This window comes from Callorhinus ursinus, unplaced genomic scaffold (assembly GCF_003265705.2).
Source record: "Callorhinus ursinus isolate GAN/ISIS: 27379988/994484 unplaced genomic scaffold, GSC_fseal_2.0 scaffold20, whole genome shotgun sequence".
In the NCBI taxonomy this organism is placed as follows: domain Eukaryota; kingdom Metazoa; phylum Chordata; class Mammalia; order Carnivora; family Otariidae; genus Callorhinus; species Callorhinus ursinus.
In genome coordinates, this window is record NW_027397082.1 from 31175163 (window position 1) to 31196536 (window position 21374).

The following is a 21374-nucleotide window of genomic DNA, read 5'->3' on the forward strand; positions in this document are numbered from 1 at the left end:
TCTTTTTAGGTGCTTATTGGCTGGCTATTTGTATATCTTCTTTACAGAAATGTCAATTCGGAAAAATACATTCACATCCTTTGTCTATTTTTACTTTAGCTGTCTTATTACTGAGTTATAAAAAGGATTTTTAATGTTGTTTAGATACAAGCCTCCTAAAAATATTTTCTCCAGTTTTATGGGTTGCCTTTTAATTTTCTTGACAGTATTCTTCAAAGTACAAAAGTGTATTTTAATGACCTCCAATATGGCTGTTTTTCTTTTGTTGCTTGTGCTTTTGGCAACACATTTTAAAAAGCTTGACCTAATCCAAAGTAATAAAGATTTACTTGCATATATTTTTCTAAGAATGGTATAGTTTTAGCCTTATATGTAGGTCTATCCATTTTGAATTTATGTTTGTGGATGGTGTGAAAGAAGGGTCCAGCTTTATACTTTTGCAAGTAAAAACCAATTGTCCAAGCAGCATTTGTTGGAAAAACTATTCTATTCCCATTGAATTGTCTTGGCACCCTTGGCAAAAACCAATTAACCATGAATATGAGGGTTTAATTCCAGTCCCTCAATTCTATTACATTGATCTACATGTCCTTATAACAGTACCACATTGTCTTTTTACCTTTGCAGTAAGTTTTGAAATCAGAAAGTGTGAGTTCTCTCATTTGTTCTTTCATGATTCTTGGTTATTCTGAGTGCTTTGAATTTCCATATGAGTTTTAGGATCAGATTGTCTATTGTACAAAAACACCAGTTGGACTTTTGAATAAAGACTGTGTTGAGTATGCAGATTTGGAGAATATCACCATCTTGACAATATTGTTTTATAATCCATTAACATGCAATGTCCTTCAGTTTATTTAAAACTTCTTAAATTGCTTTCAACAACGTTTTATAGTTTTTAGAGTACAAGTTTTGCTTAAAAAAGAAGTATTCCTAAGAATTATATTCTTTTTGATGCTACCATAAATGAAATTGTTGTGTCTTATTCAATTTGTTCATTGCTAGTGTAGACTACAATTGATCTTAATATACTGATCTTGTGGGGTGCCTGGGTGGCTCAGATGGTTGAGTGTCTGCCTTCGGCTCAGGTCATGATCCTGGGGTCCTGGGATTGAGCCCCACATCAGGCTCCCTGCTCGGCGGGGGACCTGCTTCTCCCCCTGCTCATATTCTCTCTCTCTATCTCCGTGTCTCCAATGAATAAATAAAATCTTTAAAAAAATATATTGATCTTGTACACTGCAACCCTGCAGAATTCATCTATTAGTTCTAATAGTTTTTCAGTGGATTCCTTAGGATTTTCTTCATCAAAGATCATGTCATCTGCAAATGGAGATTTTTACTTCTTCATAACCAGTCTTCAACATTCTAATAAGATGCTCTTTATTTCCAGGTGCCTGGGTGGCTCAGTTGGTTAAGCAACTGCCTTCGGCTCAGGTCATGATCCTGGAGTCCCAGGATCAAGTCCCGCATCGCGCTCCCTGCTCAGCAGGGAGTCTGCTTCTCCCTCTGACCCTCCCCCCTCTTATGTGCTCTCTTTCACTCTCTCTCAAATAAATAAATAAAACCTTAAAAAAAAAAAAAAGATGCTCTTTATTTCCTTCTCTTACCTAACTATCCTGCCTAAATCTCCAATACAAGGTTGAGTACTGGTGGTGGTAACAGACCTTATTTTATTCCTGACCGTAGAGGAAAAACATTCAGTCTTTCACCCTAAGGTACTGATCTTGGCTGTGGGGTTTTCATACATAAATCAATATTGCATTGAGGGCATTCCCTTCTACACCTACTTTAAGTGTTTTTTTTTTCAAATCATAAAGGGTATTGGATTTTGTCAGATGATTTTTTGTCTAGTGTCTATTGGGATGATCATGTGGTTTTTGTCTCTTATTCTATTAATATGGTGTTTAAAAGAACACTGATGGGGGGCAGCTGGGTGGCCCAGTCAGTTAAGCATCCGACTCTTTATTTCCGCTTAGGTCTTGATCTCAGGTTGGGCTCCCCACTCAGCAGGGAGTCTGCTTGAGATTCTCTCTCTCCTCTCCCTCTACCCCTCCCCACCCCCGTGTGCTTGCTCTCTAAATAAATCAATCTTAAAAAAAAAAAAACACTGATTCTGATATGTTGAACCAACCTTGCATTCCTGAGATAAATCTCATTTGTATATGGTTTATAATCCTTATATATGTTGCTAGACTTGGTTAGTATTTTTTGAGGATTTTTTTATCTATATCCATAGGAGATACTGATCTAGTTTTATTTATATATCTTTGTCTGGTTTTGGTATCAAGGTAATATGGGTCTCAGAGAATACACTGGGAACAAAATTTACAGAGTTCCCATATACTCCCTGCCCCCACACACACACAACCTCCCCGTCAACATCCTACACCAGAGCAGTATATTTGTTACAACTGAAGAAACTGCACTGATACCTCATTATCACCCAACACCCATAATTTACATTATGGTTTAATCTTGGTGTTGTATATTTTACTGGTTTTCACAAACATGACCACCATTACACTATCACAGAATAGTTTCCCTGCCCTAAAAATCCGTTGTAGTTCACCAATTCATCCACCCTTCCCTCCCAAATCCCTGGCAATCACTGATATTTTTACCATCCCCATAGTTCTGCCTTTTCCAGAATATCATATAGTTGCAATCATACAGTATGTAGGCTTTTCAGATTGGCTTCCTTCATTTAGTAATATGCATTTAAGTTTCCTCCATGTCTTTTCAAGGATTGATAGGTCATTTCTTTATGACATTGAATAATATTCTATTGTATAAATATTCCACAATTTATCCATTCACCTACCGAAGGACATATCTTGCTTGCTTCCAAGTTTGGGCAATTATGAATATAACTGCTATAAACATCTGTGTGCAGGTTTTTGTGTGGACATGCTTTTAACACCCTTGGGGAAATGCTAATGAGTGTGACTGCTGGATCTTACAATGTGTTTAGTTTTATTACAAACTGCCAAAGTGTCTCCTAAGTGGCTGTACCATTTTGCGTTCACACCAGCAATGAATAAGAGTTCTTATTGCTCCACATCCTTGTCAGCATTTGATTTTGTCAGTGTTCTGGATTTTGGCCATTCTAGTAGGTGTGTAGTGGTAACTCAGTGTATTAGTTTGCATTTGCCTAATGACATATGGTGTGGTAACATAACTATCTTTTTAAAAGGTAGAACTGAGCATGTTATTTCTTAGCTCCAGGCCCTATGATGGCTTCCACAGAAGAGAATGCCTATAGAATAAAATCATTGAATTAATTCACTCCCTACAGAATAAAATTCAGACTCCTGAGAAAGGCCCTGCAGTCATGCATCTCCCCTTCCAGCCTCATTTTATTTATACACATACATCATCCCACCCTGCAACACCTCTGGTACATCTGTCTTCTAATCGTTTGCACCTGGAGCTTCAGAATACAACAGCTTCTATCTCATTTCTCCTGCTTGACTCTACCCACTGCCATCCCCACACTTGGCTACCTAAGAAGCAACCTAATCCGTCTTTCAAGACTCAGCTCAAATAGCAACTACTCCACAAAGCCTTTTACGGTGACTCTCCTTCGTCCCCAGACCTTCCATCATATATTACAATTACATTACAATCAATTTCACTTTTACGTGACTTTCTTATTCTCCTAAATAAACTGTAAGCTACTTAAGAGGGAAACCACATCTGATTTTCTGCCCTATCACCTACCACAGTGTTTTGTGTATACTGGTACTAATTAAAGGTTTGTTCAATGAAAGAGTAAATAAATATTCACTCTTTCAATTGATCCTTGGAACAAACCTGTGAGAAACATATATGGTACTACCCTTGTCTTAAGAGATGAAAAAATATTTGGTCATGCTCTAAAAGTTTGTACAAATACTGCTTTTCCATAAGACTCATGCTATGATTCACTCCAAAGTAAGTCCACCAAAGTTTGTCCAGCTCATAACATACATGCACATACATGGATTTCTGCTATAGTGTGAATTTTTATAACACCAACTGGAAGTAGAATTAATTAGGGAACCTGAACTGCACTGTAAAGACTGCTAATGGTCCTACAGAGATGGCACTGCAAGAAGAAAAGCTGTTGCTAGCAGGACAGCTGCTCTGAGTGCTATAATACTATTTATCAAAACAATGAGAAATAAATATAACAATACAAAGTACTATGCTAATAATACCACTGGTGATAGTGGTAAAAGGCCACAACTCTTAAATATAAGCCAAATAAATGGCTGTCTTGCTTGGGTTTTGGTTTTTATATCTTTAAAACATTGAAGTGCCTGTAGGAAAAATGAATTTTTATGAAGCTAATCCCTAACTTCTTTTCCCCCCTCACTGAAACAACTGCTTTTATAACATGATTTTGGGTAACATGTGGATTCTTAAAAACACACCTATCATGCTCCAACAAATAAGAATGTACTAAAGAATTATCAGTGTCTGTTTCCCCAAAGGAAACAGCACTCCCACCTACATAGTAGCAGCTCTAGCAACAGAAGTCAGGGGTCCAGAATGCTGAAAAAAGGCATGGGTGACCAGTGCCTGCCCAAGAAATTTAGAGACAAAAGATATAAGGAGCATTCCCTTCACCACAGCACTCTTCCACAATACCCTGAATATAATACACAAGTGGAGAGGGGAGAAGGTAACAGACAGATTTGGAAGTCCTTCATCAATAATGAGAATGGAAAAAGCAACTATGGGCCAAAAGAAATATAACAACTGAGTGCAGCACTAAATTGCACTGGAACACCCACCAAAAGTTTGGCAACTAATCAATGGCGTAATCTCCAAAATCCAGAAAGGAGCAAGGTTGGTAACCAAATTCAAAACTGAAATGTATGCCTCTAAAAAATAGTTACACTTCTCAGTAGAAAACACAGTGAGAGAGAACAAAATGAGGCTGTGAAACCTGGTTAAGCCAGACTGGAGGACTAGATGATGGCAGAGGAGCAAATGAAAGTTCCAGCAGGTCAAAGACCTAGTCAGTATTAACACCGGGGCCCACTGACAGCTTCTGAAAGTGGTGCGTGGTCATTCTCCACTAAGCACATTACGGAACCCTATGATGTTGGAAAACGAGGGGCAATGAAGACTCAAAAACAGGATGGGAAATGCTGCAAGAACATCAACAGCTAAATTATACAAAAGCAAGAGCAAAAAAAAAAGAGGCAGGTAAAGCAAAAAAAAAAAAACACTTCCAGAATTTTTACCAATAATTTATAAAAAACATACTTAGCTATTAAGAGTAATGGCATCAAAAAACATTCCTAAATCAATACCCAAAAACATTACTTTCTTCTGAAAAAGCTTTAAAAAATACACAAAGACGAGAGAGAAGTTAAAGATGGGTAAGCCAATAATGACGCTAAATAACTAATATCACTAGGAATCGACTTTATCCTGTTGTAAAGAATATTAGCCACATAGGGCAGTTATCTTTTAAACTTTTCCCCCAATACGAAGAGATCCAGAACGTTACGCAACCATTAAAAACACTGCTTTTAATGAACTGTTTCTACTAATTATGTGAAAACATTCCTGTTTTAAACTCAAGCTACAGAATTCTATCCACCACTTCATACATATGTACCCTAAACTTTAGCCTGGACTCAATTTTCTAGCGGGTCTGGGAAATCCCTCAAAGCCAACGTCTGTCTACTCGAGCCTTCAATGGGCACACTCGAAGCCCACTGGGTCACCTGCGCAGCCCGTGCTCCTCCGGGACAAACTCCGGCTACCCACACGCACAGGCCTGATCTGGAGGGCAGTGCGCAGGCTCCGCGTCAGAATCGGCGACTGGCAGATCAGCACCCGTCGGACGGGGCGGGGCGGGGCACCAGCGCCGCGCCAGCGGAGGTACGGCAAGTGAAGGCGACGTCCTCGGGGAAGGCGTCGGGCCGCGCCGGTCTCAGGGCAGCGGCGGCGGAGGGGGCGGGGCCCGGCTGCCCTGCGCCGAGCGGCCGGCGCTCCTCTCCGGCTCGCGGAGGACGGCGGCGGCAGCGCGGCCCGACTTAGCGGCCCGCAGCCCCGGGCGCCCTCCCCGGCTGTCTTGTCCACTCGCTCGCCTGCCCGCAGGCCCACAGAGAGGCGCGGCCCCGCGAGCAACGCTGCGGGAAGTACTGACGAGCAACACTCCACGGCCGCCGCGCCCCCGCCCCTTTGTGACACCGCGTACCAATCGCTCGCCAGCGCTCACGTCGCTCTCCAATCAGCGAGGGTGCGGGCGGGGGACGGGGGCGGGGCCTGGCTGCCCGACGCCGGCGGTTGCTCGGGAGCCGGGGCTTCCTCTGCGTTCCGTGGTGGGTGTCGGTTAAGCGAGGCCCGGATGTTGGCCCTTTATTACTAAGAGTGGGCACCTGCCTAGGACTGAATTGGGCGGGCCGGACACCTGCCGCACGGCCTGCTGGGAGGGGCGGAATTGATCTCTGGCCGGACTAGGGTGTGGACTGCACCTTACCAGAGGCCACCTAAGGTTGCTCTTAGAGGTGCCCCAAGTCCTGGGGTGAGGAAGGTACCGGGCAGCCCCCCTCCAGTGGGTCCCTTCCAGACCCCGTGCATTCCTAGTGCTTTCAGGGCCGTCCTGCCTTTAAAAGATCCCCCATTCCCGTGCTTCACTGTGTCCTAACGTTAAGGCCTCACTGGTCTCATCTGAAATATGGGTCCATTGCGTACTAGGTTGAAAACAAGGGCAAACACAAAGTACCTCTCTTGGTCTCCTCTATTTATCCCTCATCCAATTTACCAACTGAGAGATGTAGGCCAGGTATTAGGCTGGGCACCTTGGGTTGTTAAATCTCAGTTGGGTAAACCCAGCCACACTTCTTTTTTCTCCTCTAATTCCCAAGGTGCTGAACTCAAGTGTACACGATGACAACATAAACCCTCCAACCTGAAATGGGCCCCACTCCTTTTTCCCTCCCATTCCCCACATGTGTTCTAAATACAACCCTTACAGATTTTCCAACCAAAAATGCCTATTTCACTAGGTGGATTACCAAAATGACAATGAACAGTAATCCTCCTCCCAATCCAGCTTTCATCATCCTCATCTTAAGTCAGAGGACTACATCTAAAGTGAACCCCAATATCTAATCTCTCCTATCCTTTCTCGTATCTCCTCTGAGACCCCACCCACCAATTAATCTCCACAATCCAACATTGAGCATACACCGGGGTTTATGATGAGACACATCTTCAGGCTCTCAACCCTGGTTCCTTCTTAAACTCCAATACTGAATAGATTGGAGCCCGTTAAGGACAGAGATGTTATTATCTTTGTATACAAATTCTAAAATAGTACCTGTGATGGAGTGAATCATAATGAATCAAAAATTTAGTTTTTCAACCTGCCTCCTCACTTCAGTCAAGGAAGAACTAAGATCACAGGTTTTGTGGAATCAGGCAGATGAGTTTGTAGCCTTGGGTTCCAACACAGAAGCTCCATTATATTGGCCAAATCATTCTTTCTCATCATCATCATCTACCATTTTTCAAGTGCTATGTAGTCTGCAAGGGTTGTTGCATATTCTCTCCCATCACAACCCTACAAAGTTGGTACTGAAAACTTGATAAAGTTGACAAAGGAGACAGAAGCTAAGAAAGGTAAAATAATTTGCCTACGCTCAAATATCTCTAGAACCAGATTTAAATCTAGGTCTCACTACAAAACACCAAACTTGTTCCACTATTGTACTCTGCTTCCAGATTTTAGCCTCATCTGTAAAATCAGGACATTACCTATCTGGTAGTCTTAATGGAGACTGGATAAAAGAACATGGAAAGTGCCGACCATAGGACCAATAAGTATAAATTCCCTCCCCCTTTCAAACCTCTCAAAATAGCGATTTACATATTTTCTAACTCTTAATTTCTCATGAATTTCTCAGAATCAATCCTAATGATGGCTCAGAGTTATCATTCCCAAAGGAAAACTATGTTTAACAGATGCTTACTAAGTCAGACACAGGTGCAGGTAACTATATGCACAAGTAACCTAAGGAACAGAAGGTATAATAAGAACCCTCTTTTGGGCACATTCTGCGTGGAGCACTGGGTGTTATGCACAATGAATCATGGAACACTACATGAAAAACTAATGATGTAATGTATGGTGATTAACATAACAATAAAATTTAAAAAAAATAAATAAGAACCCTCTTTTGCCTTCAAGTCACTCTCAGAGCGAAGCAGCACAAACAGCTGATCTGTGAGGGCTGTACAAAATCTCCGACTCAGTATCAGCAATTCCAAGTTCAATCTTAAAAAAAGTGCCAAAGGAATAAGTTAGTGGTTTCAGGACTTATGAAACCAACTGGGCCTGCCTATAAGACTGTGCCATGGTTACAGTTTGAATACTTAGCACCAACATGGCACAGCATAAGAAAACACAGACTGGAGGAGGGGTCAGCTATCCATGTGGCTACCATGCTGGACAACACAGTTATAGAATATTCCCATCAGTGCAGAGTTCTATGGAACAGTGCCGTTCTACAGAAGGACATTTCCATCCTCAGTACTTTTCCTTCATTATCTGGGTTCATTCTGCCTCATTCACAAAATAATGCAAAGCTCCAAAGAAATGGAAATGGACACCTTAGCGCAAGGATCAGAAAACTGTTTCTGTCAAGGGTCAGATAGGTGGCTTTGTGGGCTGTCCAGTCTGTCACAACTACTGAACTCTGGCATTGTAGGGAGTGTGAAAACAGCCATAGACAATGTAAATGAATGGGTATTCCAATAAAACTTTATTTACAAAAACAGACGACGGAGGGCCACAGTTTGCCAAACCTTGCCTTAATGAACCTATAGAGGCATTTTCAGAATTCAGTGGAATCAGAGGAAACCTCCCACTGCAAAGAGTCCTGAAGTATATAATCTCACATCCTCTTCCTCTATCACCTGCCTAGGGTCTAAACTAGGGCTTCTATCCATGAAAGGAATACTCCTGGTCATCTGTCTGGCATTGCTTCCTCTGGAATTCCCTGCCCATCCATGAAAGGCACATACAGGTTTCTTCTCCAACATGCCCCAAATCATACTGTGGCCCCATCAAGGCTAATTAAATAAAAATATAGTTTAAAAAAAAAAAAAAACAACACTGTGAAATATTTATTTTTGTTTTGCAGTATTAAGCATGATTAAAACCAGGGCAGAAAAATACTAAGTATGTTGGGTGGGAAAGAGGTGAGCTAGCTGTTCCAGTATTTGCTTTTCCTAATTCAGTTAAGACAATGAGTACATAAGAGAGCATCATTAACTCAAGGATGTAGCTGAAGGGTGAGATATGATACCCTGTATGCTCTACTGGCCTCCAAAGGCATTCAAGGGATCATCAAATATGTTGGACACCTTCTGTTCAGATCTTGGTTCAGGTGCTGCCTGTGAAGACCGACTTTTTGGTTTGGTTGTCTTAGCCTGGATACCACAGGAGAAGATATCATCTTTAAAAAGAAAAAAAAAGAAAAGGATTTGCTGATTAGGCAAGAAAATAGCTGCTTGTAAGACACATCTACATAAATCACCAAACATTCAAGTCTGGTAACAGTAGGGGATACCAAAAACACTAAGAGTCAAGCCTCTTAGATTCTGGTCCTGGCTTTGCTACTAATTAAGTTTTATGAGCTCATACAAGTCACGGGTTGTCTCTGACAAGTTTCTCAGCCACACAGGTACGTTGTGTACACGTGGAGGAGACGAAAAAGGGAAAGATAACTGAACTCCAATCCTAGCCCTGACTTTACTATCTGAGACATTATACCTACTTCTACATTCTCTTCCCACTGGATTTTAAAAGGAAAGGGCAATACAAATAAGCAAAGGGAAATCCAACATAGGAGTCCCCCTCTTTCAGAATAAACGCACCTATCTGAGGCACGTCAACGCCAAAAATATAAGTCTTTATGACTACATTCATGTTTAGTTATTTCACTGCCTCTAGTGTTTCATGACTCATCTTACTCACCTGTAATGTTACTGCTAGGATTCTATCCTACATTTTAGCATGTGTACATAAAGATACCTATACACAAATGTTAAAGACCATGGCATTGTTTTTAAAAAAGGAAATGTGGCAACAATCTAGAGCACCTTCAATATGCTAATGGCTGAATACAAAGGAATACTATACAACCACTAAAAACAAAAAAGTAGATAGATCTCTAAGGACTGACATGGGAAGACATTAAGTGACAAAAGGAATAGCAGAACAGATAAAATACATTCATATTTTGGAAAAAATAAGTATATATTTCTACGTATACAAAGTTCTATTAAACATCACCAGGTCTGAAAGGAAACACATCAAACTCTTGATAATGGTTACCTTTAGGGATTGTTTTTCACATTTTACATTTTCCAAATAGTATTCATCTATTACAACAGGTATCTATTACAACTTTTGTTGTAATTAAAAAAAAAAACAAAACAAAACGAAGGCTCTTCTGCATCCCCTGTGGTGGGAAGCAGGTAGAGACAAAGCACATGGCTTACTCCAGGAATAGGCCCCATGTGGCACTGCAGCAGCTGCTTTCTCCCAGTTAACCCCAAGGTCTAGACCTGGGAGAGGAAGAGGACAGAGGAGAAAGTGTGTATTTGGCCTCAGCTCAAGTCCTATCCACCAACACAGGACATAGCAGGAGGGTCACATCTAGGATTAGGCATTCAGCTTGCCCATTAATAAAGTAGATGTTATACCATGGGGGAAAATAAGCATGTTTATAAACACAGAAGATCTCTGGTGAGATATTAAGTCTGAGTAATAAGCTGCTTTCATATATAATCCTGCTCTCCTCCTGCACTCCCCCCTCCGTTCTCTGAACTCCTGACCCTCTTCAGTTAGAACTGACTCAAACAACTGCACCACACCCGAGGCAGCCACCATGGCCTACTTCAGCCTGTGGGCATTTCTGACCCTCCCTTCATAACATCAGAATTTGCAGGGTTATCACAGATGATTAGCAGGGGGCATACTAAAATAAAAGTTAAATTATAAATAAAGGTCAAATTCTGGGATCTTTCAAATTCCTTGATGACCATCAGAACAAAAAGTTGTCTCACCAAAATAACTAGTCCATTTACTTATCCATCCTCAGCCTAACTCAGGATTATACAGCAAGCCAAAGGAAACCCACTGGGGAACATTTTCTAAGAAAGGGCCCACACAAAGGTAGCCAGAGAAATAAATAATAGTCACTCTCTGTGTCAAATGTAGAAAATCAAACTTACCCATATCATCATCAAATATAGATTTAGCTTCCACTTTCTTTTTGGACTTTTCTTTTGGTTTTACAGTTAGGTCAGCAAAGATATCAATGTTATCATCAAACAAGTTGGATTCAAATGTTCTTTCCTTGTCTCTCGTTTTTTGTGAGGGTTTGACTGCTTCTGTAGCAAATATATCATCCTGTTGAGCCAAAAAACAAGTAAAACAATTTGAAATCAAGTTGAAGAACTGCAAACTGCCACCACATTCTGGGACAGCCACGAGACCTGCTCTATCTGGAATCCCTACTCCATCCAGATCTCTGCCTGGCCCAGTCCTTGTCTTTCTTCTAGTACCAGCTGAAGCGCCAGCTCTGTAGAGAAGCTTTCTCTAACAGTCCTACCTGAAGGAGTGGCTCCTACAACTAGCCATCCCTCTGTTCCACTGCCCTGAGATGTTTTCTTTATGGTACTCAACATTATCTGAAAACAGTTTATCTGTTGCCCTGTCTGTATCCAATGTCCCTAACATACTGGTCCCAGCTCACTTTGTGCCTCCAGTACCCAGAGGCTCAATAAACATGTGCCCAGAGAGCGGCACTGAAGGCCTTCCTGCTGGCACTAAGTTGTCAACTCCAGCCAGGCCCTGTTTCCTCAGGAACCAGAGGCTAAACACTTAAGCAGTACTCTGAAGCTGCTTTATATAGGTCACAAGAGCAACATGCCAAGGAAGCGGACTACAGCAACATGCTGATAAAAACTATAAAAATCAAGATTTAGATCATTATGGCCAGCCAAGAACCACCCCCACATGAAGCAAAACAAAAAACAACTTCTGAGTAACTTTCGGAATTACTAATTAAAGAACCCAACTGTAAGTAGTAAGCAAGTAGATAGCAAGCAGCAATGAAACAAGATTATTGTAATGTACGACTCAAATGAGCCAATCCAGTATTTCTCTTAACATAGAACCAAGTCCAAAAAGGTACTGTTATGTCCTATTACCTCAAAAATATCTTGTGCTTTTGAGATGACATCCTGCTGACTGTTGGATTTTGACTCATTCTTCTTGCCTTTCTGATCTGTAAAGAGATCATCCTCATCTTCCAAGAGGGGAAAAGGATTCGTTTTCTTTGCTGGTTTTCGTTTAACAGATTGGAACAGATCATCATCACTGCCTGCCTCCCCTAGTACAGGAAACATGGGGCTCTTTTCTTTACTTCCCCCTGGCGGGTTGGCCAGGCTCTCTGCTGCCTTTGGCTTGGCTTTTCTTCTCCCCGTGGACTGAGATCCAGTGCCCTTGGAGAAGATATCTCCAGAATCAAAAAGGTCATCCTCAAGAGGCTGACCCAGAGATTTCACAAAGGAGCTTCTGTCCACGTCAGACACAGGACCGCCTGCCCAAGTTGGAATGGTAGCTACCACCACCTCCTCAGAGCTGTCTCGTCCACCAGCTGCCCTGGGCTGTGGCTGAGGATCATCACCTGGTGAAATGTCTCCATCTGCCAAGTGTGCAATGGATCTTCTAGAGACACTCACATCATCAGCCTCACTGGACTCCTGGGCAGCCAACCTCCGAGCCGCACGGGTCTGCGGTCTCCGCTTCCCTCTCACTTTGACCCGGCTCTGCAATGACAAAAAACATGTTGAGCTAAAGATTAAAAAAAAAAAAAAAAGTGTTCAAAACTAACATAGCAAATAATCAGTGACTCAAAATATTATAAAGTTGTCTGGTCTACCTCAATCAAGATATTATCTAAGACACAGAAGAGATGATTTCCTAAAGATTTCCAAAGACATTTAATAGCTTCTCCAAGACTGCATTACTCTGAATCTTTTAATATTCCCCATTTTTGAGTCTTTGGAGGGCAATATCTGTCCAATTTCATACAAAAGGCTTCATCTGCTGCCGGAACCCTGCAAAGTAGGCATGTTGGTACTCTTGTGCTCCACACCCTCCCTGGCCCCTTACTCTGCCCTCGGTTTACATGTGGGTATCTTTCAAAACAAGAAAGAATCAGGGGGAATTCTAGTGCTAACCTTTACCAGGGGCTAGCCTAAAACCAGGCTCCAAGACCAGGAAGATAAAAGACAATAAACAAAGGTAATCTAAAACGTTCTTTTCTTCAAGTCAACAAACACTAATTTCAAATGCTAAATATTTCACATAAAAAATGTGGTTTAGAAATCAGAACTTTTAAGATAACCACAAAATAGGAGTTACTTATGAGCAATAACGTAGTATCTGTGATATTTTCCAAAATATAGAGTGAAATACTTTTAAGAAGGTACAAGCTACTTTGGCCAAAGTACTTGGCTGTGTGTGCCTATTTCAAGAAAATTTCACAAATAATTTTAAGAAGTAGCCAATGTAAACTTACCTTTCACCTTACCAAAGGCTCACAAAAAATAGAACAAAAGGAAGGATATTTTATTTTTCACAAGTTTGGAAATACTTAAAATGAATGTATTTGCTAGGGTTATCCGAGGTACTGTTGCTTACTCAGAGATCAGCCAAGATTTTCTAGAGAAGGAAGACTGGATAGAAAAGAGAACCAACTAAAATGAAAGCACAAGCTCAAGGAGTTCAGTCCACCCAGCACACCCCTACAGTCATGTGGGCCAGTGGGCCAGAACCGTACCAGCAGGGAAATAACTGCCACAGGATCTTAGAGGGAGCCCAGGACAAGAGGGCAGGCGGGGAAACATCACAGAAGCAGTGAAGTCTGGGCCGACTGTCAATGACCAAGAGCATTCCTAAGAGAGGAAGCAGCCCAAGCTGTTGGCAGTACGGGGCTGAGGTGTGTGTGCTCATGGACCAGTGCCTGGTATGCCTGGAGTTTAGGCTGACAGTGTGGTTGGTGAGCAAGTTGGAAGCTTTGGTTAGCATGGTTTGTAAAAAGGCTTTAACACCAAACCAAGGAGCTTGAATGTCCTCCTTCGGGCAGCAGGGAAGCCAGCAGAGGAGGGACGCGATCTGCTCTGTATTTAAAAGACCTTTTAAATGCAGGACAGCCTGGAGGAAGTGGGACTTCACGTGGCTACTGAGCAGAATGTAAATGTAACAAACAGAAGCAGTGGAAGACAGAATTAGGAAGGCGTAAGGGGGATGGAGAAGCTGAAGGAAGAGGTGCCTCCTTCTCATGGGGAATGGGAGGCAGCCTATGATGTGTAACTGATGGACTAGGAAGAAATATACAAGTTATTCTGGCTAAAAAAAAAAAAAAGCAAGCAAGCAAGCAAAGGTGGTTTCATCACCTTGTTTGCACTGTGTAACGTGTCTGCCTGAGCTGGAAGATCGAAACTCACGCCGGCCTCCCCACTACTGAGAAGAGTGGGCATACTTTCCAGACTGTGGATCCTCTCAGGTTCAGATGAAGGAAAAGCCAATTCTGGCAAAACAGGCTTTATTCCAGAGATCTGGGGAGCCGCTGCAGGCAGCAAGGCTGCTGGATTAATCGCTAGATTGGCCTAAAAAAGAAAAATGAAACTTACTCTGTATGTTTTCTTAAACACAGCCATCTATTATTACTACTGTGACACATGACAAGAGACACAGTATACATAATGTATAATATGACAAGAGAAAGAAAAATGCAGGGAGGTCTCCTGATCTAGTCTTAGAATTAAAACAGAGTAAGATTATATACCTGTGCCCACCACTGGGACCAAAGAAAAGATGTTACAGACACAGCACACAAGAAGCAACAACTAGAGGGTGGGGAAGAGATAAGAAAATGCCTGGCAGTAGCTGACAAAAGTAAATATCCAAAAAGTTTATAGATGCCACAAGGCAGGCAGTGAAGATTCCAGACATGTTATAATTACTTGTATTTTCCAGATCCGAGGGGATGGCTCTTTGGTTTTAAATGGAGCGGGACCTGGTGAGTCCTGTGTGAAATTACATTCAGTTAAAAAATACATTGGGGAAATAGAAAAGTGTCTCTTGGATTACACTTATGCCCATTAAATTTGAGGGAGCAAAGCTGTCATTTTCTGTAATTCTATAATGGGAAAAGTATTCAAAACTCTCCTGGGGCCTTGAAACCTTTCACTAACATTATTTCACTTATGCCTCCTCATCCGTTGTGTAGGTGGAATGCTGTCAGACTACAGATGGAGTAAAGGCAGACAAAGATCATGGGTGAGATTCCTAAGAATCACAGTGTATCAGAGCACCAAAACCTGACCAGTTGGCAAAATTACCATGCTGGTTACCCCACCCAGCAAATACCACAGAGCACACCGAAATTCACACACAACCTAATGCACTGAGGTTCTAGAAGCAAGGGAAGCTGAAACTTGGGGTGAGTCATTGGAGTCACAACTCCCTAGTGCCTGGTTTTCACAGCTCAGGACACTGAAGGCTCAGGGAGACATCCAGAGACTGCTGTAAGCCAAAACTGGATCTCACTCTCCAGTTCCGGCCTGCTCCCCGAATGAGTTCCAGAGAGAAGACTGCTGAGGACAGAGACCTATCAGCAGTGACCTCAGGAGAGGAAACCAAGAAACTGTGGGAACCAAGGAATTTGTTATAATTTATATTTAATTCTAATGTAATTCTTACTCCAACATAACCCAAAGGGACAAATGGGGGTTCTAATGGGGAAAATATTCTTCACCCTATATTAACTCTATCTTGGAACTGAATTTGAAAGTTGTCCAAAAACAGTAATCCTAAGTATAGCTTCATGGGACTGGGCTATAGATTGAGAAGAGATGAGGCAGCAGGGAGGCATATTTAAAAAAAAAAAACCCACAAGAGGGGCACCTGGCTGGCTCAGTCAGTAGTAGAGCATGCAATTCTTGATCTCCAGGTTGTGAGTTCAAGTCCCATACTGGGTATAGAGCTTTACTTTAAAAAATGTTTAAATTGTGAAATTTAAAATTTTTTTTAAATATAAAAACACACACAGTTAAGAAAGAGAGGTAGTCCTACTTGCTGTTTCCTCCCTAATCAAGAGAACTCTGAATACCCTTGGGTCTGCGTGATGGAGTCCCTCTGTCCAGGGATGTAAACAAGAGCTTAAAGTCCTTAAGCGGTTCTAACCTGAGGTGTTTCCGGTTTCAATGTGCTTTTTCCTTTGATACCCTGAGTGGATTCAGGATGTTTCTGGTTCTTGAAAGAGGATACAGAGTGGTCTTTTTTCATTACTCTCTTCTTTTCTGATATCTTCAAAAGAAAAAGAATACCAAACACCTGTCAGGTATCTTAAAAATTTTAAAGAAAACTCATAACTCATAAAAATAACCTGGCTTCTGAGTTTTGAGTCATTTCTCAAATGAGGGTTGAAGACAAAGGCAGCATTTCAGATGGCATTCTAAAGACTGTGACCTTCTCGGGAGTCTTCACTATGCTAAACAGGAAGTAGAGAGTACCTAGGGATGCCTGCGTGGCTCATTCAGTTAAGCGTCTGCCTTTGGCTCAGGTTATGATTTCAGGATCCTAGGATCGAGCCCTGTGTGGGACTCCCTACTCAATGGAGAGTCTGCTTCTCCTTTTGCCCCTCCTCCCCCCACTCATGCTCTCTCTCAAATAAATAATTTTTTTTTTTATTTAGAAAAGAAAAAAAAATAGAGAGTATCTAACAAAATCTACTGGGGTGGAGAAAAATGACACAAACAGGTTAACACTCAGATTTAAAGCTTTGCACGTGAAAAGCAAAAATATTTGGTCAGCATGTTGCATGCAATGGTCTTTCAATAAACAACCTAAAAATCACACAATTCTGGGGGCACCTGGGTGGCTTAGTTGGTTAAGTGTCCGGACTCTTGATTTTGGCTCAGGTCAAGATCTCAGGACTGTGAGTTCAAGCCCCATGTCAGGCTCCTTGCTGAGCATTAAGCCTACTTAAGATTCTCTCTCTCCCTCTGCCTCTGCCCCTCCCTCCCTCCCTGTACTCTTGTATGCTCTCTCAAAAAATAAAAATCTTAAAAAAAAAAAATCAAACGGGGCACCTAAGTGGCTCAGTCAGTTGAGCATCTGCCTTCAGCTCAGGTCATGATCCCAGGGTCCCGGAATCAAGCCCCGAGTCAGGCTCCCTGCTCAACGAGCAGCCTGCTTCTCCCTCTGCCACTCCCCCTGCTTGTGCTCTCTCTCTGTCAAATAAATAAAATCTGTAAGAATAAATCAAACCTGTAATACAGTAAGAGCCTGGGTTGGTTAATGCTTTAATGTTAGGAAACATAAGATGGAGACACCACAAACACTGTCATCAGCACGCTATTTGCCATTCCTTTACTAGTAAGCACCACAATTCTCTGTGTATTTTCCTTACTCTTTTTTTAATGATTTTTATTTGGAGGAGGAGAGAGCACAAGGGGGAAGGGGCAGAGGGAGAGGAATAGCAGACTCCCCACTGAGCAGGGAGCCTGACATAGGGCTCGATCCCAGGACATTGAGATCATGACCTGAGCCGAAGGCAGACACTTACCTAAGCCACCCAGGCATCCCTGTATTTTTCTTACTCTTATATGTTAATTTCCTTCCCAGAAGCCTTCCCCCACACCCCAGTACTGAGAACAAAAGGCTTGTACCAAAGGCTGTGACTTGGCAGGGCTGAAAAGATCATCATCTTCATCATCCCCAAACAGGCTCCCAACACTTGGCTCTAATAACTGGAATAGACAAAACTCAAATTCAGTATTCAAAACAAATGCCATTTACAAAGAGAACTAGGTGAGCTGCTGACATAATATCTAATACAATAACAAAATCATCATGTGAAGAACCTTTTGAAACTGACCCTGGTTTTCTTGGTGCCAGAGAAAAGGTCAACATCCGGGTCATTGTCCTTCTGGAGCTTGTGACTAAAGAGGAGCTCTTCATCCTGAAAGACACCTGTGCTCTTTGGGCGGGCATCAGGATCAGGGCTCTGGAAAAAAGAGGGAAATTCTAAGGGTTTACCCAAGGAAATCACAGCTACAAATATGGAACTACAAAGATATCCCCTGCAGCTGTTTACAAATGGCTAAGGACTAGACACAGCCCAAGTGCCAATCAAAAAGGGAAGGACACATTCACAGAACAGAATACTATGGAACTACCAACAACAGTGGAAAATATATTGGTAAATACAGATCACATACAATCTTACAGCCTGTAATAAATGTCTGAACTTTTAATTCCCAAATAAGAAACATCTTAAGGATGAAAACACATAAAATCAAATAAGTACTTCCATCTCATTCACAAAGAGAAGAAGAGAACGCAGCTGACTTAATACCAGAACTACAAGTGGTCAAGTATGTATCCCTAATCTGTCAGCATCCGATTCCAACCTTCCCCTATGCCCATCCACTTTCCATCCCACTATCTTCAGATTCCAAACAAGTTCTTTTTATTTGGTAGAGTATCTGATGTTTGAAAGTTACTATTCACATTACTTGTTTTGACACTCTAATACCCCCAACTTGACATTCTAAACTCCCCTATTTTTTTTTAACGTTAGATAGAAGCTACCATAACAGAGCAGTGGAAGGAAGGCCCGGAGGCAGAGCCCCAAGTCCCTGAAGGGGAATGACAGAGACAAGAGCTGGAGGCAAGGATGATATAAATAAGTACAACATCCTGCATCTTGACCTTGTGACTTCAAGACTTTGGGGCTGACAGACCAAAGAGCCACAGGTGTGGAACACATGCTCTCCTCTCCTCTTCCATCTCTGCCCCAGGGTAACCCCTAGACTCATTATAATGCATCTGCATTGAAGGTGTCCGTTGTCCCTGCCCCTCCCCAACCCAAACCCAAGGAGAAAGGCTGCCAAGACCTTTCCGGTAACAAACCTTGCCAGGTCAAAAACTTCCCCTTCCCAGCTGTGGGAGGAGCTTCCCAAATGACTGGAAGCAGCTCCGTTAGAAACCACCCCACCTCTCAGCCTAGAGAGACCCAATAATATCCAATCCCAAAATAACCGAGGGGCAGGTTCCACCTTGTAGAACCTGCCCACTCTCCCACCTTGAGAGTATACTTTCACTTTAATAAACTGCTTGTGTTTGCTGCTTTCCTTTTGGCTGTTTTTTAAGTCCACTGAGGATCCTCATGTAAATCTCCTAAGGAATCCAAGGACTGAGACCTTCATTCACACAATGTAGACTCTCTCACCCATAACATTTAGTATCACAACCACAGATTAAAAAAAAAAATTCACAACTGAGTAGATGTGTCACATTAAAAATTAACTAATTATTGGGGCGCCTGGGTCGCTCAGTCATTAAGCGTCTGCCTTCGGCTCAGTTCATGATCCCGGGGTCCTGGGATCGAGCCCCACATCGGGCTCCTTGCTCGGCAGGAAGCCCGCTTCTCCCTCTCTCACTCCCCCTGCTTGTGTTCCTTCTCTCATTATGTCTCTCTCTGTCAAATAAATAAATAAAATCTTAAAAAAAAAATTAACTAATTATTATTACCGATTACACATAAAAACCCAGTGTAACACAATAACTAAGTTTGAAAGTTTCACAAACATGAAAATCAGTACAGAATCACACAGTAAAAGACTAAAAAAAAAAATATATAGCAAATAATTCATATTTACTACGTGTAGCTCTCATTTATAAACAGGGTTATACTACTGGTGTAATAAAAAAATAATAAAGCACTTTTCATAGAAATCAACATGGACCATTTCCTCAGTTTGGTTTACAAAAAGGCACTGGCAATATGCCACCTTATGGGTTTTTTTTTTTAACATCCCTATTGAGATAAAATTCACATACCATAAAATTCACTTAGTGTATAATTCAGTGATTTTTTAGCAAATTCACAGAGTTATGCAAACACCATCACTGTGTAAGTTAGAACACTCCCATCACCCCAAAAGAAACCCCAGTCCCTCTCCATTCTCATCTACCTCACTCCCCCAGACCTAGGCAACCACTGATACACTTTTTCTAGCTCTACGGATCTGCCAATTCAGGACATTTCAAATAAATGGAATCATAAAATACGTAGTCTTTTGTCACTGGCTTCTTTCTTTCAGAATGTTTTCAAGGTTCATCCATGTTGTAGCATGTATCAGTAATTCATTCTTTTTACTGTCAAATAATATTCCATTTTGAATAGATACTGTTTATCCATTCATCAGTTGATGGATTCTTTAGTTCTTTCCATCTTTTGACTATAATAAAAAATGCTGTTGCGAACATTACGTTCTCGTTTTGTGTGAATGTGTGTCTTCATTAACTCTCGGATATATACCTAAGGGTGGAATTGCTAGGTCTGGGTGGTGACTCATGTTTACCAATTTCAGGAACTACCCAATTGTCTTCTGAAGCAGCTGCACTAATGTACATTGCCAACAGCAGCACAGGCGGGTTCCAGTTTCCCCACATCCTCGCCAACACCGAGCTATTATAGGAAAAGTCAACAAGTGTTGGTGGAGATGTAGGGAAACGAGAACCCTCGATTCTTCAGTAACTCACACGACAGAACAGACACCATAAAATGAGATTCTTTTATCCTTTCAAAAACCTGAAACTAATAACTTGATTGCTTTTTGCTCACCTTTTCTACTTCTTTCTTTGGAGCTTGGATGCTGTTTTGATCTTCCGTTTTATCCTCTTCCTCATCAAACAAACTAAGAACAGTTTTGGTTCTACTTTTGGTTCCTCTGTCCACAGGGGCTGATGAAGAAAATAAATCAGAATGCTTGACTGCTTCCTGAGTAGATACAGTCAAAGGTCCTCCCTGAAAATGGAAATGACAAAAAAATAAGTACTATGTAGAAATACAAGTCCCACTGTGGGACCCCCCGAACTCCTCAATAATTCAGTAACGGCGACATTTGCATGTTTCTGGGCGCTATAGCTAATCACATCTACTTCCAAGTAATGAAATACTGAGGCCAACTCTCCACTGGCTGCTCCAACAGAGACTCTTGTGCAGGTAATTCATAGCCAAAGATAATTTTTCCAACCAGTTTAAAGTCATGGGTCCCTTCGTCCTACCAAGAGATATACGTATCCATTATAACCCTGATCCACACAGGTTGCTCATGAACTGTAAATAACTTAGTCACAGAGAAAACACAAATGCCAATCACTAGGAATGAATCATGTATTTCCTAGTATTTAATTAATACTTCAGTCCCAAGGAGAAAACTTACTGACAAAATGAGACACTTAAACTGTAGAAGGCTCACACTGCATTATG

At 41.7% G+C, this 21374-nt stretch overlaps 2 protein-coding genes across 10 annotated transcripts in view; both read right to left on the reverse strand.

The window, feature by feature from the left end:
* Positions 1-5862, reverse strand: part of ZFAND4 (zinc finger AN1-type containing 4) — a 100227-nt gene extending 94365 nt beyond the window's left edge. For 4 of the 5 annotated variants that reach the window (XR_003210024.2, XR_012381746.1, XM_025881076.2 and 1 more), the window contains exon 1: positions 5727-5862. The gene's annotated coding sequence lies outside the window, so the exon portion shown is untranslated. The remainder of the gene's footprint in view (positions 1-5726) is intronic. The other variant, XM_025881077.2, reaches the window with a different exon arrangement.
* A 2886-nt stretch (positions 5863-8748) lies between these two features.
* Positions 8749-21374, reverse strand: part of LOC112830562 (WASH complex subunit 2-like) — a 51542-nt gene continuing 38916 nt past the window's right edge. For 4 of the 5 annotated variants that reach the window (XM_073904494.1, XM_025880463.2, XM_025880462.2 and 1 more), the window contains 9 exons: positions 20727-20909; positions 17973-18101; positions 17764-17844; positions 16277-16399; positions 15055-15117; positions 14485-14697; positions 12232-12852; positions 11251-11428; positions 8749-9467 (listed from right to left, as the gene is read on the reverse strand). In XM_073904494.1, coding sequence (XP_073760595.1) covers positions 9328-9467; positions 11251-11428; positions 12232-12852; positions 14485-14697; positions 15055-15117; positions 16277-16399; positions 17764-17844; positions 17973-18101; positions 20727-20909 — 1731 coding nt within the window. In that variant the 3' untranslated portion in view covers positions 8749-9327. The remainder of the gene's footprint in view (positions 9468-11250; positions 11429-12231; positions 12853-14484; positions 14698-15054; positions 15118-16276; positions 16400-17763; positions 17845-17972; positions 18102-20726; positions 20910-21374) is intronic. The other variant, XM_025880464.2, reaches the window with a different exon arrangement.